This window comes from Neolamprologus multifasciatus, chromosome 8 (genome assembly GCF_963576455.1).
Source record: "Neolamprologus multifasciatus chromosome 8, fNeoMul1.2, whole genome shotgun sequence".
NCBI lineage: Eukaryota > Metazoa > Chordata > Actinopteri > Cichliformes > Cichlidae > Neolamprologus > Neolamprologus multifasciatus.
Genome location: NC_140446.1, coordinates 13831150 through 13849435, shown reverse-complemented (window position 1 = coordinate 13849435; position 18286 = coordinate 13831150). Strand labels below are relative to the sequence as shown.

The 18286-nt window shown below is 40.8% G+C and overlaps 1 protein-coding gene across 6 annotated transcripts in view; it reads right to left on the bottom strand.

Annotated features, from left to right (window-relative positions):
- Positions 1-33: 33 nt before the first annotated feature.
- The window catches only part of dnmbp (dynamin binding protein), a 51403-nt gene continuing 33150 nt past the window's right edge, over positions 34-18286 (bottom strand). For 3 of the 6 annotated variants that reach the window (XM_085170126.1, XM_085170130.1, XM_085170129.1), the window contains 13 exons: positions 9307-9518; positions 8979-9078; positions 8541-8688; positions 7164-7181; positions 5868-6067; positions 5559-5689; positions 5352-5456; positions 5035-5163; positions 4609-4944; positions 3866-4057; positions 3571-3769; positions 2817-3484; positions 34-2642 (listed from right to left, as the gene is read on the bottom strand). In XM_085170126.1, coding sequence (XP_085026252.1) covers positions 2457-2642; positions 2817-3484; positions 3571-3769; positions 3866-4057; positions 4609-4944; positions 5035-5163; positions 5352-5456; positions 5559-5689; positions 5868-6067; positions 7164-7181; positions 8541-8688; positions 8979-9078; positions 9307-9518 — 2624 coding nt within the window. In that variant the 3' untranslated portion in view covers positions 34-2456. The remainder of the gene's footprint in view (positions 2643-2816; positions 3485-3570; positions 3770-3865; positions 4058-4608; positions 4945-5034; positions 5164-5351; positions 5457-5558; positions 5690-5867; positions 6068-7163; positions 7182-8540; positions 8689-8978; positions 9079-9306; positions 9519-18286) is intronic. The other 3 variants (XM_085170127.1, XM_085170131.1, XM_085170128.1) reach the window with 3 other exon arrangements.

The window sequence follows — 18286 nt, the reverse complement described above, 5'->3', positions numbered from 1 at the left end:
CTTGTGCTTGAGAACTCTTCCAAATTCAAAAGACATACAGTGCATCCGGAAAGTACTCACAGTGCTTGTTTTACATTTTGTCAAGATTGCTCTCTCTTAGATAATTTTGGACGTCTTTCTTATAAATCCTTCTGCTGCCCTTTGTTAAAATCTGTTTGCTAACTGAGGTTTTCCATACTTTAAGTTGTTTTTTGAGTTATTTAGCTTCAAATTCTCCAACATGCTTCCCTGTGTCTATGTCATGCATTTGTATCCTTCACAGGTTCTGCTATAATAATTATCGTGTCTTATTTTCCTTTTAAAAGGAAGAATTAAAAACACTGCATTTGATAAATGTGGCAAACCAGTGTCGTTGTAAAGGGCCTCGGCATCTGAATTTACACAAGACACATACCTGCACTGTTACATCCGAGACCCAGAAAGTTTGAGTATGTGGTGAAAGGATCTTCCCCAGTTTGAATGTCTCTCCATTTCCAATATAACAGTCACATAACAAAAGTAGACAAAAAGTATATAAACTATAGCAGAGTTATCAAACTGTAAAGTGAGCTCAGATAAGGAAAATAAATGCAAGGCACAAAAAAGCGAATATTCTTTAAAAAACAACAAAATAAACATATGTACTTTTTTCCCTGGAAAAAGCAAATTGATACTTAACATATTAAGTAATTTAGAGCAACATATGTTGCCATCTAGCCAATCCAGATGTGTTATTTCAGATAATGTCTCGAACAAACCACATTCTGCACCTGTTTGAGCGGCATGGTTTATAACTCTACAGATGAGAGCCAATTTGCCACATGTCAAAAAAACAGCAGTAGCAAAGCATGTTGTTTTCAAGAATCCAACAATTGGTGTCCTACGTTCATAAACACAGAGCACAAGTTAGTGAAATCCATCCATCTGTCTTTACTTTGATCTTACCCTGTGTGTTTTGTTTTTAGGCAATTTTATTTCCTGCCTTTTAGATTGCTCTCTCTGACATAATTTTGGATCTCTTTCTTATAAATCATTCTGCTTGATGCAACACAGTGACAAGTTCAAATGTCATATTTCCTGTTCAAAACCCGATTGATGGGGGTTTCATCCTGGCCCCAGAGTTGTATTTTATGTCATATGTCACTGTTGCTTTATATAAATCTCTGTTGATTTTAGTTATCAGAAGTAGAAGGAAACCAGTCCTTTAAGTTTTACAGAGTTCAGAATAGCTAGTTCAGATGCTATGGACGCCTCCTCCTGCAACTGCAAATTCTACCTTAGTTTTTTCAATTTTATTAAACTTTATTAAACTTAAACTTTACCTTTATTAATTTAGCAGATGAGCCAAGTCAGACACATTGATTTCCCTCTTGGGATGATTAAAGTTATTCTTATTATTAGTTCATTTAGTTTAGTCAAAATTTTTGAGATGATCTGAATTTTTGACTTATTGATGGTAAAAAGAGTTTTTTGCTTTCAGTAGCAGAAACAAGTGTCCACTCAGTGTCCACCCATAGCTTTATGAGGATAAAAAAAATTTTTTTGAACTGTGCTGTTTTTGTGTGTGTTGTGTTCGTGTGCCTGTGGGAACGTAGCACAGATTACAACACTGTAACTCCACTGTTTACTAACCCCACTATGCCTAAGCTGAGCAGAAAAAAACCCCCACCAACAAACACTGTCACCAGTTTTTTCAGCTAGTTTGTTTTTTATTCAGTGATCACTTTACAGTGGGTACAATACCATCTCAATATACAGCATCATATATCCTATAAAATACATGGGTAGCATTTAGAGAAGGGTCCAATCAGACTGCAAGTCTCCCTCTCCCTGTTCTCTTAAAGAACCAGTTTACAGGGAGTCAATTCACCCAAAAGTTAAAAGGAGTGCTTGTAAACTATATGACGAATGTTGATTTCAGTCCAACACCCCAAACTCCTGCCGATGGCTCTGCAGACACTTCAAACTTTGCCTCAAACACTGATTATTCAACTGAATGTTATAAATTCATCTCATAGTTACCACTACAGTGGTGGAACAAACCACATGCAGGAAAAAAAAGAAAAAAAGGAGTTAACAGTGTCAGGTCTGTCTGTCCACATACCACTCAATGCTTTAAGAGTCAGTCTGAACCGAAAACATTCACATTTTCATTGCAATCTCCCAATGAGCTGATCCTAAAGACTGTTCTCTTAAGTGAAACCCCAAAAAAGAAATATGGCAAGTTTGTTCCAATTCACAGGTTTTTCCCCCACAGGAAACTAAGTGGGGCTTGGGGAGCGTGCAGTTTTTCAGCAAGTAAAAAAAATAATAATAAAAAAAGAAAAAGTCTATAAACATAGACTTTCAGGGGCGGTTTGCAGCACTGGTCAGACAACACTTCACTTTCTTGTCTCTTTGTTCTGTCTTTGCTCACGGAGTTAAACCTTCTTAATGCCTCTTAAAGTTCAGTCTCATTTCTCCCCCGCAACATTTGTTCATGTATATTCGGATTTGCGTATATAGTTGGAAGGCACATATCCTCGCCGACCGCCCGCCTCCCCCAGCCACCATTCGCTGTTGCCGTTCATGTCCTTGAAGTCGAGAATTCGCAGTTGCTCATTGGCTGAGATGCTCAGTTCATTGGCGCAACGGGCGGTGAAGGAGTAGAGGGCATAGTAGATCTGAAATGAATACGTCAGATATGCCATTAGTGTTTTTGGTCACTAGGGGGAGCAGATCTTTCCAATACAACTGGAATATTTGCCTATTTACACATCCAGTAACGCCTGAATGAAGTCGGCTCTTTTGGCATCATAAATCCATTTATAGAGACATTTGAGCAAATAAAATCTTACCTGATGTCCGTCCACTTCACTCTCCTGTTCTGGTTCTGGTTCTGGCTCTGGCTCGATGTACTCCTCTCTGGAATAAACAGGTTTCTTCTGATTGCTGCTGTCTCCGTTTCTCCACTGATATGAACTGTAGCTTTTGTCTGTGTGTCCATACCGCTGCGAGTGATTGTCACGTTGCGAAGAATAAGAGTCTGTCTCAGAGAGGTCCGACATCTCCTTGTGTCCGCTTGAACTTCCGTAACTCGTGTCGTACGAGTCTCTGTGACTGCCCAAGTGCCGGTAGGAAGGCTCTACGTCTCTGTGACTGGAGGTATTTCGGTGCGTTTGATCTGAAAACTCCTTGCGGTTTGAGGGGTTTCGAGGTGAAGAGTTCATGGAGTTGCTCTGACTGGCAGAGTCGGGGTGGGGTATGTCTTTCTGGTGACTCCTACGAGATGAGGCGGAGTCCAGCGACGGCTGTGGGGATGAATGGCTTTGGGATTGCGTAAAGCTGACAGTAGCCGTTTCCTGGTTAAAGGTCAGCGTGCTGTTGCTGTTCTGGCGGGAGAAAACAGGGGAGGAGCCGCCGTAGCCCGACTCATTGGACGACTGGCTCTCGATGGAGACGTCTGAATGGCTCCTTCGAGGATTGTAGGGTTTGAGGAAGGAGCTGTATACGAAACCCGTGCCGACTGGAAAACAAGCATATCAAGATTATATTGCTGCAACATTTGGCTGAAGAGCATATCAATTAAAGTAGACAAAAAATAAACACTACCTCCATTATCAATTAGCCAGCGGTTCTGGCTTCCCATGGGGTCCTGCTGCTTGATTACACCCACAAGGTCTCCCTCTTGTATAGAGACATCCAGATCCTGCGCAGCATTAAAATTCCTATCTGCCTGGTAAAGTTTCTCAGGGCCAAAGCGCACCAGAAGTTCTGCACGGTGCTCGTCTGTCTGCGGGACGTGGCTGGGCTAAAGGACGCCAAAGACATTCGTTTAGATCATTGGCAAAACTCCTTTGTTGTTTTGTTTGAATAAGAAATGAAATGTCATCACAATTCTACTCACGGGTCCCTGGACTTGCTTTTTAGAAGTCTGCTTCTCCAGAGTTTTCTTCTCAAAGGGCTTTTTTGTGGCGGCGGAGGCCGGAGGCAGGTTCTCTGGGCAGAAGCTAAAGCTCTGAAGAAGCTGGAGGACTTGACTGTGCTCTTCTTGAAACTGTGAAATCAGGTTACTCCCCGTGCCAACTTTGTTAGAAAACTGGAGATAAAGGTAAAGAAAAAAATCAGTGTTAAAAAAAATATATAATTATGTAGCTAGGTGTGTGTCCAAAGGATGCACAACTTCCTAAAACATGACTGGCCCAGAGTACTAATAATATTTTAAAGGCCAACAGCATTGGATGAACACAAGGTTAGGACCAGAGATGGTATATGTAATGCAGTACCTTTCTGCAATGCACTTTTAACCCTATGATGATTAATTAATCAGGATATATGATGTTAACTTGTATCACATTTGCTACTTCAGGTATTTTTTTCAATTTATTGCAAACTCTATTCTACTCTGAGCACTCAAAGTGCATATTTCTCACATCACGCACATTCATACAGCTCTTTACTCTGTGCATTCAAATCTAACATCCACGCACACTCACACTGCATTTATACGGCCTGATCATAGTCCTGAGCCACAGCCACCTACATCTAAACCTTTTAAACAGATTTTTACATTAAAGATACCCAAACGTATTTTTTTTAAGAAAAAGTCAGATTTATGCTCCTCCCACACTGTCATAAACAAACACTCACAACCTGTAGGAGTGGCTTCAGCTCTCCCAGCGTCGTCTTCATGAAGTCCTTCTGGGCTTGAGCGAAAGCCCTCACGCAGCCTGTAAAAAGCTCTTCTGCCACGCCGTGGAACTTCGGTAGCTCGTCCAGAAGTTGGGCGTTGAGCGCCTCGTAAGTATTGCGTGTCACCTGCAGCTCTTCCTGGGTGCGTCTGTCTTTAAAGCGATCGGCGCGCTCCTTGCAGTTGTCGTAGTCCAGCAGCTTATCGAAGCGCTTCTGGATGAGTTTGTGGGGCCCGGCAAACATGAGGAGGAGCTGGGTGAGCGGGTTGATGACTAAGGCCTCTGTGCGCTCCTTCTGCTCGACAGATGATGCGGGCAGATAAGGGATCGTCAGAGGTTGTGCTTTCACAGTGTAAGTAACGGTAAGGAGAAGAAGAGCACTTACAAATTCTGTAAACTTTTTGTCGCTGATGTAGCGGTGAGCTCTCTGAAATCGGTCGGGATCCAGCACACTGCGCTCCGTGTAGATGTCACAGAAACTGATGGCTGCCAGGACCTTCACAGATGCTGATTCCTGATGACAGGTGCATTTTCACAGTTATTATACAGTATATGAAAAGAAAAGATATGCAGGAGTTGTATTTTACTATTAAAATGTCTTAGGTAATACGTCAAACACTATGCAAATATGGCCTACCATCATTTTAAAGACTGCCAAAATAAATAAATGCTTCAGTTACTATTAAGATGATGAACTCCTACCCTGATATGCTGCAGGTACAGGGAAATATCTCTGATGAAAGACTTGATGAGTCTCTCTTGCAGCCTGAACCTTTTTTCAGCTTCATCAAACGCTTCATCTTTAATCTGGGGAAAAACACAGAACATCAGATTAAGCATTTTTCAGACAAGCGCTCTCTCATCTGCAACATTCTCTCCAAACACTTCCACTGATGGCGGGAAATATACCTGCGGTGAAATTCCTGTAAGTTGCTTCAGGTGGCTGCTGACACGGTTCGACTTCTTGATAATCGAGTGCATGCTCAGCTTGGAGATCTTGTCGATGAACGTGTCTTCGTCCCCTTTCCTGTACTTCACCACTGTGGACAGCAGAGGGAAAACTTGAGCCGTCAAACCAGCCCTGACCGCATATTTAAGAACCCGACAAGCACAACTCAAGCACAGACAAAACAAACTGACACCTGTGACTACATTTTGAGCTTGCCAGAAATACACCAGGCCAAAATGTGGATTTTAATTAACACCCGGGTGCTTTACCGAGATCTTTTCGGCGCTTGTACTCATTGATGTTCACGTTGATGTCCTTGACGGCCTGCACAGCCTTAGCGAGCTGGGCCCGGTCGTGGTGGCTCTCCGGGGTGGCCCCGAGCAACTCCGTCAGCAGCAGCGGGTAACGCATCACTCGCTGCACCGGCTTAATCAAGAATGAGCCCAGGTTGATGTAATTTGTTTTACCCCTGAAAGGAGGGCAGAGACAACAAGCAGCATTTGGGTAAGAGGAAAATGAGAACATGTTACACTTCAGCACATAAGCCACAGCTTCCTCCCATGTACATGTCTCAGCATGATGGCGATCATGTGGATAGCACTATCCAATGACGTGGAACCATCACCACATATACATGGACTCTGATGATGGCAGGTATCATAGCAGGGGAGGCAGAGGAAAAAAATGACTTAGCTTTAATGCAATCTACAGGACTAATGTTTGACACAAGTAAACATGAATGAATGAATTAAGACAGTGAAAACAATACAATCATTTAATTTGGTTGTTTTCAGCTGGAACTACATTTTTCTGGGTATCAGCTTTAATTTATAGGTGAGGTTCACCAAATTTCACAGGTTTATGACACTGATTACAGCCTGATTCTGTCCAGACCAGCAGGCCATAAATATACTTCAAGTGTTTTGTCAAAAAATATAAGACTGCTGCAATTTTAGTCCAGGAGATGGCATTAGATGAGCATAGAAGTTTATTTCCACCACTGAAAATACTGAAAATAATTTCAAGTTATCTCAAAATTTCAACCTAATAATTCCCTTTTTAAGTTATTTTGTTATTTTCTCAGAAATTTGCATAGGAGTTGAAATTTTTAGATAATAACCCAAAGTCTGGATTTTTGAATGGCAAAAAGAAGAAGAAGAAAAAAAAAAAACAGGTTTTCTTCAGTAGTGGAGGCAAGCTTCCATAATTAGTTCATTTTTTTAATCAAACTCTTTCATCCAACCACCGGGAAAGAAGAGGATTAAAAAAGACACTGAAATAAACATTTGTCTGCATAGCAACAGTAAACAAAACACATGCGCATGCAAAACACAAACAACGCAATATTTTCCATTTTCCAGCTAAATCCAGAAAAGGAAAATGGAAATAATTAAAAAGGAGAGATGGTTTTAAAGTCTTCCACACTCATTTTTTAGCCATCGCATGTTGTAAAACACACACATACACGAACACGGATCACTTTTAAAAGGTTAGTTAGCGACAGTCATGCTGTCAGAATGATTCTCATGCTGGAAATCATGACAATACTTGTTATGGAGACTTACCACTCGAGATAAATGGCCCTGTTGAAGGATAAATGGAAAGAAATAGAGAAATGACAGGAACAAGGTTTACACCGTGAGCTTGAGCCTGAACTTTCAGGAATGTTAAAATCTTAAACCATAGAGTTCAATTTTGCATTTTGCATACTGGTCTATACATATTATACATATATTTGGTATATTGTAGCTTATATTTGTAAATCCTGGCATTTAAGCATAATGTCTTTTTAATCCCACTATGGGCCCTGGACCCCGGAGCGTCCATAGTTTCGTCTCTGTTCACTTCCACGGGGCTGAGATGACAATAAAGATCTCTTTGACTTTGTCTTACGATCTGACTAAAAACTAAAGGGCGAATCGAAACGAATGAGACTTTGAAGCCAGCTCCACCCGCCGTTGTTATGGTTTTGTTTGGTGGATTCTCTTTGAAACCTGGACGGATGCCCAGGCTGGCAGTAAAACTTGAGCACAATCAACAACCACTGGCAGTTTCTGGAACGGGCCAGCACACGTGACCTTTTCAAAGCCATGAGGAGGCTACCAAGTTTTTTAAAAACGGACACTAACAACCTGTTGTCAACAAGGAATTAGCAGCGAGCATAGTTTGAGCTGTACAATGTCCTCTTTCCTTTTGTTTTCCAAACACAGCCTCCCCCCCCCCCCCCCCCCCTCCCTTTAACATCCTCCGGCCTAACACAACCCGTGTTTATCTTTAACTTTAGAGCGATAACCACACATAACAGAAACGCGCCAGTGTAAACTCAAGTATCTGAGTCACTTATGCTGAAACTGGACAGGTGAGACCAGGTAGGGCACATTTCTGAACTGCTTCACATAACTCAAGTCTACAGACATACAGAGCACACTCCCTTCAGCAGTGACTAAAAATGAGACGTCTCTCTCGTCTTCGCTGATTAAGCAGCTGTTTAGTTTACAGATGTACCAGAAAATGAACTTCACTTCCATAACTCGCCTACGCGCTAGAGTTCAAAGTTCAGAAATCGCTTCCACAAGCTATGAAGTAACAGGAAAATCTCAACGTACACTATACAAAGATTCATTACATAGTATATTTAGTATTCTTTTTCAGCTTTTCAGTTATAAAACTCATTTAAATTTAAAAAGTACGATGACCCAGTGACATTATGAAAATGGTTTGTTTTTTTAATAAACACAGAACAAGTTTCAATCATTTTTCCACTTTTTGAACTCGCTCGGCAAACACTCGGTTAATGTTCCACTGAACCCACTCTTGCCTTTGTGTTTTCATGCTCACACAGCATGCATGTTTTCAGTCACTCCCATGCAAACATGGCTGAAATCTAAACTTAAAGAGTGAACCTTTAAAGGGTGCTTTGTGTGTGTGTGTGTGAGACTCACCTCAGTCTCTTTAGACACTCCAACACGTGGTGTTGGATGGTGTCATCTTTCTCGTAGGTCTCCAGCAAAGAGATGGCATCATCGTGATTTTGGCAGTAGAGCTTGTAAACCTCCTCCAATTCTACCTTGAAGTCCAGGAATACCTTACCTGAGAGGGAATGGTACAGAAATGCAACGTGTTCATTATAAAAAGCAAAGTGTGCAGGAAGATGTCCATTCATTAAAATAATTTTTTTTTAAATACACAGAGATTTTCTGTAAAAAACATAATTCTTCTTAAAAATCGCACGCGCACATTCACAGATTACCTCCTCAATGGCAGATTGATTTAAGTGTATTCAGAGGCTCATTCGGTCAGTAAAATTCAACTAGGTGACAGATTTGGATGAACTAAAGCAGAAAAGAAGGATTGCTTTTCTTAAATATCAGGCTGATTACCTATGGAGTCAGTCTCGTGCAGTGAATTCAATAGCCGCTGTGACAGGTCAATCACTGAGCTGATGTTGCCAAAGAGCCCCTCGTAATCCACATTCTTCACCTTCGGGAAGACAGAACGTGTTAAAAAGCAAAAATTATTGTTTTTTTAAATTGAATATGGCGCCACATATCAGTTATATGCCATTATTCCTGTATGTATTTATCCATTTGTCAAATTTTCCAATGTTTCTGCACCAACTGTCCCACACACAGCTGCTTTATCTTGTATTTGCTAAACTCCCTTTTTGTCCTAACGTGGCTGGAAACACAAAGTTTAACATCCTTTTACCTGCTTCTCCTGCAGAGGCTCAATGATCTCCTCGACACACATTTGAAGGTCTTTGATGTAGTCCCTCTCTGTCTGCAGCAGCTCCTCGATGACCTTTGACCTCTTTTCTAGCATCCTGGTCTCTGGATCCTCAGAGCCCGTGCTGGCGCTGGGCGTCGCGGAGACGGGGGCGGACTCCAGAGTTTTAGGTTCAGACGGCAAAAGCGTCATCTCTGCAAAAACAGGAGAGCGTTCAAACATTTTACATCAGTGTTTTACGTTTTTGTCAGAATCCTTTTTTAAAATCTAGAGGTGAATTTCCTCTCTAGTTTATCACTTGCTGCTCTCGCGAAGGTGACAGTAAGCAGAATCAAGAGAAGAAGTTTCCCATCCCACGTTCATTTGTAACCAAACACACTCTTGCCCACCCACCCGGTCTGCCCGCTGCTCTTCGTCGCCTAGCTTTTGATCAATGTCTCCGCTATCACTCACGGAGGCCTGATCTCTTCGGGAGCCCTGAACTGGAGGGAAAGCCTTGTTTACGCACCGCTGCTTTTTATGAATGGACATAAAACTGGAGTGGACTCGGGCCTTTTGTGTGCAGGACAATAGCTTGCAACAGCAACTACAGACACACAGGCTCTAGATGAGACAGTTAGAGAGGGGAAGAGAGGATGAAAAGATAACAGAACTGGTGGGTGATGAGAACGGGATCCATCTGTGTCACACATGTACGCTGAACCCATTGCAGGTGGAAGACACATGCAAATCCTTCAATCCCACAAAGCAAAACATAAACGTCACTGCAAGTCCAAGGTCCACTTAGAGGAAAAAAAAGTGTTAGTGTATGAGCACCGAAATTATTCATTATGCATTTAAACAATTTAGCCATTAATGTATCATCTGATATTAGAACAGTAAGAAATGCAAATATTCCTGTTTGCAGTGTGGCAGATAAAACGATTAAACAGCATCATATTAAGGCATATATTACATATTAGATGTTTACATTAGTGCAAATGCACATAAAGATTTATTTGTTCCATCTTTTTTGGTTTTAACTGAACCATAACTCATAAAATCTCACTGTTTCTCTCTCTTCTGTACTATCTGTTGACCCTGCTGGGACTTTAAACTTTTACCCTCCCATCTAGGTATTGGCTCAAGAAGAGGAAACACTGAGTGGATCCAGCGTGTGGCGTGTTGGACCGACCGACGGGGTGACGTCACCCTGCCTCCACTGACAGATGCTGTCGGAGGCTAATGAAGTTAACTCTGCTTACCCTCATGTTCCCCAGTGCAGCAGTATGCCACACAAACACACATTCAGACCACAAAGTCACAGCCTTGCATCACATCCCTAACGGGACTAGATTATCTAAACTACCTTCATGTTAAAGGAGTGTTGAAGACGAATTTAAAGACTCTAGAAAACCTTTTTAAAAAACAAAAAAGGCCCAACAAAAACTGGATAAATCCACACTTTGTAACTGCAGTGTGTTTGTGTGCGCATTCCTCGCCCTCCTCCTCACGTGACGGGGCTAAAGCTCAACTCAAAGGAGCTTTTCTCACGACTCACACCCATGCGTCTTCCCACCCACGAGAAAGTAGTTCACCAATTAGTTTTTGAAAGTCACACGGTGACACAGTCGGGAGAGGAGAAACAAAAGGCTCCCGCTTTAATTGGAAGCAATCGGCTCATTCCCACATTTGATCCTGCTCACACAAACGCGGCGATGGCACATGCCCCACTTCACATGTTTTTCCCGTACGCCTCTGACTCGCGAGGCCGCCAGACCGGATTTTGACCCACTTGTGTGGAATTTTATTTTTCTTTGTTGTGTAAAATAATGCAAAAAGGGTTTATTGTAGGCCTGCTTTAATGGCTGCGAGTACGAGCCCAGAAACAGGTCGAGAACAAGTCACTTAGCAGTAAACTCAGCCAACAGGAAACACCCTTACAACAATAATTCCATATCTCTGTATGGAATGAGACACCTGTGACTACTGCCAATAATCAGGCCGATCCCTCAGTACAAACAGTAAATGTTATAAGTAATGAGCTTTCTCAATGATCTGAAGCCAGATGAGTTCTGTGAACTAGTTCTTTTTAACATAAAAAAGGTCTAATTTTGTTCATTTTAAACACCATTGATTCCTAACCAGTAAACATTTAAAATACACAGTGCCTGCTAAAGTTTAGGAGACTGGGAAGGGGGTTTCTGTGAATTACATTCAAACACTGACCCGGTTACATTAAAAACAAACAAAGACTTCCTATTAAAGCCCTATCCAGGATAACTAATATGGGACATGATTAAAAATAAATCTTTTTTACTAAATGTCCTATAGAAATACTTCAGAATCTGCTGATTTTGGAGCAAAAACTGCCATATTTCTGCACCTTTAATAAAAAAAGAAGTCCTATATACAGAAAGACGACTGTAAAAAGATGACAAGAATCGGTTAGGGCTTCTTTTGAGGACAACAAATGATAAATAATCCATGACTTCCTGATACTAAATGTCTATTTCCACAGTCAGGGCTCGCAAAGGCATGGTGCCACTATTTGTGATCAACAGGCTTCAACAGGTGAAATTGGAACAGGTGGAGAGAAGAGTTGAGAATAAAAAGTTTTCCTTCAGTTTCATGCTGGGATGGTTCTGGGATTTACTGAGTAAACTTTCATGGAAATTCAGTGACAAACCTCCGCCTTATGAATCACATTCAGTACTGAGCTTATAGATAAAAGCACAAATCCTCAGCAGGGAGTGTAGGTCAATCAGCAGCACTATCAAGTGATGTAAGACAGACACAGCTCTTGCTAAACTGCGCTGTCAACCTTCTGTCATCCGGGGTGACTCACACGTACTCATATGTGAGTGATACAGTCACAGCTGATACATTAGAACGGGCCACCATGAGTTCAGATATCAGATAGAACAAACAAACATTCCTGGGTTATGGATGCACAAAAAAGAGATTTGACTGGAGAAAATTCCCAAGTAGGCTAAATATAAAATGCATAAAAGAAATAGATCTAATTTCACAGCCCTTTATCAAAGCTTTACATATTCCCTATGTCTCTCCAAAGCAAAGTGTTTTTACAAAGGGAAAAAAAGGGGAGAGAAGACAAGATGTTGAGGCTTCACCCACCTGCTGTGTGCAACTTCCTCCAAAACCGCTCCAAAAATAAGCACACGCCCCTTCACGCATAGCGCTTCAAACAATGCTACCCATTCTAAGATAGACCATTGTCAATCTGAAGTCCAGCTCGCGAGGCTTGTGGAGGACGTGCAGGTCCATTCCAGAGCTCCAATTACCATGATAATGGATGGGAGCCCACCATCGTTACACACAAGCATGCACACACCAGGGAGGACGGTAAAACCTGGAGCTGGACTGTGCCTGCTTGCTGCTCAGGTGTCCTGCATTAACTAAATTATGACCTAAATCCATGCTGCATACAGTGTGCATCAGTGTTATCCTAGAAAACTAACTGTTTGCCGCAGAATGGCTGTAAGTATACTTTTATTTTGACTCTATTAATATATAATCTCCTGCTTGGGATCATTATGTTGTGCAGGTTTGGGAAGGTTTGCTATGAGCTGCTGTGTGAGCACAGATCTATCTTGGCTAATATCATCTGTCACTGTGTCATGCTCAACCTTATACGCTGAATGCAAAAGCTGATTTCTTTATTGAATGTACTGATGCTATTTAAGTCTATATGTGGGAATAATTTATGTCAAATACGCTGTTTTGATAGAGGAAAATCAAATTCCTTCTCATATATTACTTCCTCTTGATCCCAAATACAGTGCAGACAGAAGCATCTCAGCTAAATATGTGATTCTAAATGTATTTCACCTCATGTAAAGCACATGAGGTGTCCTTAATGTAATAAAATGTGCTGTATAAATAATAAAAAATCCATGCCACTTCTTGGATTCTTCACACAGCTTTCTTGATGGAAAAACACTTTTGATTTACTGCACCACATGAGCTCATATGTGGCTACAGCACCAGTTGTGAAAGAGATTGGGAGAAGTCCAGTTTCTGGAAGTGTAGTCCACTCCCGAGACTAATCTAGTTCACGTTTCCCAATGTGCTGACATCTTTCTGGGGTCCTCCTGTGCCAGCTTGAATTTTCTCAAAATTAGGAAGCTGAGATTAAGCATCTACTCTCTAAATCATCTTTCTATTAAACTTGCACTTAAGTATATGTTTGTTTGGTTTTTACCCTTTGAGGATTTTATAGATTATATAAAAGTCAACAAAATTCTTTCCTTTTAAGAACTTCTGTGAGTTTATGGTGTGTTACTTTGTTTCACAAACACAGCCAAGAACACTTGTCTCTCTCTCTGCTGCACTAATAGCTGTGCAAAGTCGAAAGTTTGCCCTGCACAGGCCGCTCTAAGGTCAGACACAATCAGTGCTGTGTTTCAAAGTTCACCACGCAGTGCACGGTTGCCATAGCAACAAGAATAGCAGGGGCTCCCCCCCTTATATCAAACAAAGTTTTAAAAAGGCGGCAGTGCTTTTTTTACTCAAATGCTCACACAGGCAAGTCTGCGAGTGTGTGATGGGACATGCAGCTGCTTGAGCACAAGCTCACTATAAAATGCCAACACTTGCAACAGCTTTTAAACTTCACAAGCCTTGACTTGTGATTACTGGATGCAATAAAAAAAAAAAAAAGAGGTGACACCGGTTTGTGTCAACTTCTTCAATTTTTCTCAGACCTTCATCGAGTTAGCACACAGCTTACTGAAAAAGATTAGGGTTTTCTTTATTAGTCAGAGTTGTGCAACTATTCAAAACAACAACCTCCTCATGCATGCAAATGCACAAGAAAAGCCAATATGCTAGATTTTCACACGTTGCGTATGACCAGCTGTTGTCCCAGGTAGAAGGTCAGTTAAAAATGGAGAGGGAAAAAAAGGAGTTTACTCAGCGACATACCATCCTGTTTATCTTTTTTAGGTTCAAATGTCAGAAGGGTCACATTCCTGCTCCTGGAAAACTCTCACAGCAACCTGTCTACCACGGCTGGCTTCAAATCTCATATAAGAAAAGCAGGCCGTGTGCTGATTTAATTCTGTCCTTATTGCTCGTTTTTGGACGCCGAGTGATTTAACCCAACTTGTTAACAAAAAGGACCAAGTGTACGAACAGCTAGAGCATTTCTCTAGCTCATGGGGTAATTAAACAACATGAGGCTACAGTTTAATTAACATACTGAAATTTAAAAAAAAAAAGCTGGTACAATGTATACCAAATAGGGCCAAGAGTCTGATCCCTTGTTTCTCAGCTCTCCTGACTTTTGTAAGGAACAATATGCAATTACTTCAAGAGAACTTGAGTTTTGCAAATGTGCAGAAAGTAAAAGCATTAAGTGGGGATCTATTCAACCACAAATGCAGTACAGTCTTCAGCCTTACTGAAAGGAAGAAGACAATGAGTCTTTTGTGCTTCACAGGTGCTTCAACAGTGGAACTATTTTAAACAGTCACCTGCTCATGCATGCAAATGCATTTTTAAAAAAAGCCATTATGCTATATTTTCACAGTCATGTATACTTTGAGAGCTACGGCCCAAGAACTAGTGCTCTTCATGGGAAAATAAGTGCAGTGTGAACAGAGTGTGAGAACGGTTTTCAGAGTTTGGGATGACGAAACTTGTGGGCTTATCCCCTTTGCTAATTTTTAGACATGTAATAACAAAGACCTTGCTTGGGGCATCGTCGGTTTTCCCACAGCTAAAGAAAAATATGTTGTACACTTGCAATGAGTGTCTAAACGCTGCAGATAGTAAACTTCATGCTTCCTAAAGAGCATCTAAAGATAAGCTAAGCTTGTACGCTTCAGGTAGTCATAATAGTTTTGAGCTCAATCCATCCATCCATTTGCTTCCGCTTATCCTTTTCAGGGTCGCGGGAGCCTATCCCAGCTATCATAGAACATGCAAACTCCACACAGAAAGACCCCAGCCTGATGATGGAATTGAACTCAGGACCTTCTTGCTGTGCGGCAACAGTGCTAACCACCGTGCCACCTTAGTGTTTGAGCTCAAATAACAAAATTAAATCTCCACCCCAGAGAACAGTAAAAGCATCTAAACAAATTAATTCCCCAAGCTAGTGTCATTATAGCCAAGATCACCTCTGTGGACCACTGTGGTGGTTTTGTATACAGTACTTAATAACAAATATCAGCTTTAGCACCCTTTGCCACAAAGATCCAGATGATACGCCGTCACTGACAACAAGCACAGTTTGAGAATTTGAAGGGATTTGTTTAAATTAATACAATCTTTAGTATGACTGGCAGCACGTCAAACAGGTTAACATCCAGGTTAATGCCCAAGTCTGGCAAAACTCATGATATATATCATGAAGATGGCCAGATTCAAAAAGCTTCATTCTTGAGTCCAAAAAGATTTTTGCCAGCCTGAGAGATTGTACTCATATGAATGACATTTTTCATTATGTTGCATCACAATAAACTTGACCTCGGACTACCATCCTTGAGTCCAAATGGCTGTTTGTTCAAAATTACAAGAAGTGCCCTCCACAACTCCAACACATATGCACACATTCAACCAAAAACATTAAGACATAATGCCACAGACGAAGTCTTGAAAATACAGCCAATGTTGCAACATAAAATATTTAAGTAATGTCTTTGGTGAATGAATTAAATATCTGGAATTTGCTCCTACGCGAAGACTGACAACTATATAAGCCTGATGAATAAACTTGTACTTGTCAGGAGGACAACAAGTCCTAAAAGTGGGAAGTCCACCAGGTCAAAACAGTGTGATGTCAAATAAACAGATAACATCCGTCTTGATTCATGCAGGTACCAGCAGTGTCATCTAACACAAAAATAAAGCACGTAGAGATCTGAATGCTGTAGTTGCTGTGGCACCATCAATCTTTCAAACTCTTTGGAAAAGTTGGTACATTTAAAATTCGAAATAAAACACCTTAAATAATACATCGCTTAGCTTTTTTATAGTAGTGGATAAAAAGCTATGTAAATGAAAAGTGGCTTCAGATGAGATGGCTAAACTATCACAAAATCTAGACGAAACTAGCACGATTATCAAATGGTTTAAGAAAGCCTGATGACATAATTCAAAAACAAAATTTTTAAGACGGCAAGATGCACCAAGTATAAAAATGGACAGACCATATGAGCGTGGTTACTGGTGACTCATGTAGACTTGAGTAAGCTGACTTAATTTTTTGCCGACTGACTTTTTTTTTTTGCTTGCCAGCATTGAGATAAGACGTCTTTACAGCATAGCTGTCAGACGATGTGAGATTTCCTGTCTTAACTCCTTGCTCCCCTACCCGAGCTCCCTCCCCACTGCCCACCAATAGCAGAGACTGTTCAAGGATTACAGTGGACAACACAGCATATGTTGCCAGATCATAGATGGATGACGACACATTACTCACACACAGGCAATAAAAAACTGCGTATACAGCAGATTATATTTGTTAGAAGTTCAAAAATGGGATCATAAAGCCACCACTACAATTTAATTGCTTCATTAAGCTCGTTTGTGCATTAAATTGGCTCAACTGTTAAGATATGTCTTCCTTCAAGAATAATTTTGCCAGTTGTTTTACTCTCCTATTTAAAGTAAGGATGCCTGTAACAGAAGCAATGACGGACAAAAAAAACAAGCTAATTTTTCATTTTGTAATTTTTATAGTTCAACTCAATAGGGTTGTTTTTTTTAGGGAGCTGTTTAATAATGCTGGACTACGAAGAATAGAAGCTCTTGTCTATGTGTAAGGTTCATCTCAAAAAGCCTTAACCAACACCTCAATGTCACAGCGTAAGCCCAGTAAAGGAGATGGGCTAATGTTTTTAGCCCTTCAATCAAATGCTTTACTCAGGACAAACCCCTGACAGGGCTGAAACAGTGTAACAAGATTAACGGATGACACTGCTGAGGCAAGTGGTGCGCGTGTGTGTTTTGAAAAATGCAATTATTTCTTTAATAAGCCTCCAGGGCCTTTCTAGCACACATGCACGCACACACATGCACGCATGAACTCAGAGTATCAGTCTAGTCCTGCAGAGAAGGAGTCAGGGCAGTGCCGGCCACTGCCTGGCACCAGACAGACCCCCGCCATCCACTCACCATGCTGACGCTAGGGATTAATACTTGGACTGCCGAAATGTGCGGTGGGGGCTGATGTGGACTCTGTGTGTCTGACTGTGAGTGTTTCTAGGTGACTGGGGGAGGGGTCATGGGGCGCCACCTGCTTCATCTCAGACAAAACAAAGTGAGTCAAAGTAGTGCTCTCCCTCACTTACATTTACCATGAAAACCCCCCACAAAAGAATCCCACACATCCAAGTTTTATGTAGTTTTTGGAACTTAATATTAATAACTTAGTAACAAAGTAGCCAAAGAAATTTGTGTGTTGAATTCTTGTCTTTTAGTCATTAAAAATGTACGTGACCATTCCCATTAACTAATGTATACTATGAGTTTTTAGAGTCAATACTTTTAATGCACAGATTCATCTTTCATTCATTCAGGTACTGAATTTTATACATGTAAGAGAATTAATTTTAAGGGGGTTAAATCTTCTTTATAACCCCCAAATTCCTCTGAGGTTCTTGAATTGCCAATATTATTTTAATGATTGATATTGTTTTCCTTCTTTTACTAAAACTCGGGTATCGTGACCATTTACAAATACTATCCAGTTATAAAAGCTGCTCTTTTGTTCACTCAAAAACAATTTTTGAGTGATTTGATTTTGTTGCATTTGGCTCAAATGTAAAATTATGGTAGGAAGTTTACATAGAGTCATGAGAATGTCATGGTAAATTTAGGCTTTTCAATATTAATTACTGTTAATTTAATTAACTGTTTTTCAAAGGTATACATACAGGCTCAAATATATATACACATACCTCGACTAATTTTTGGTTAAGTTAACTTAGCAGAAATGGAAGTTCATTTAAAT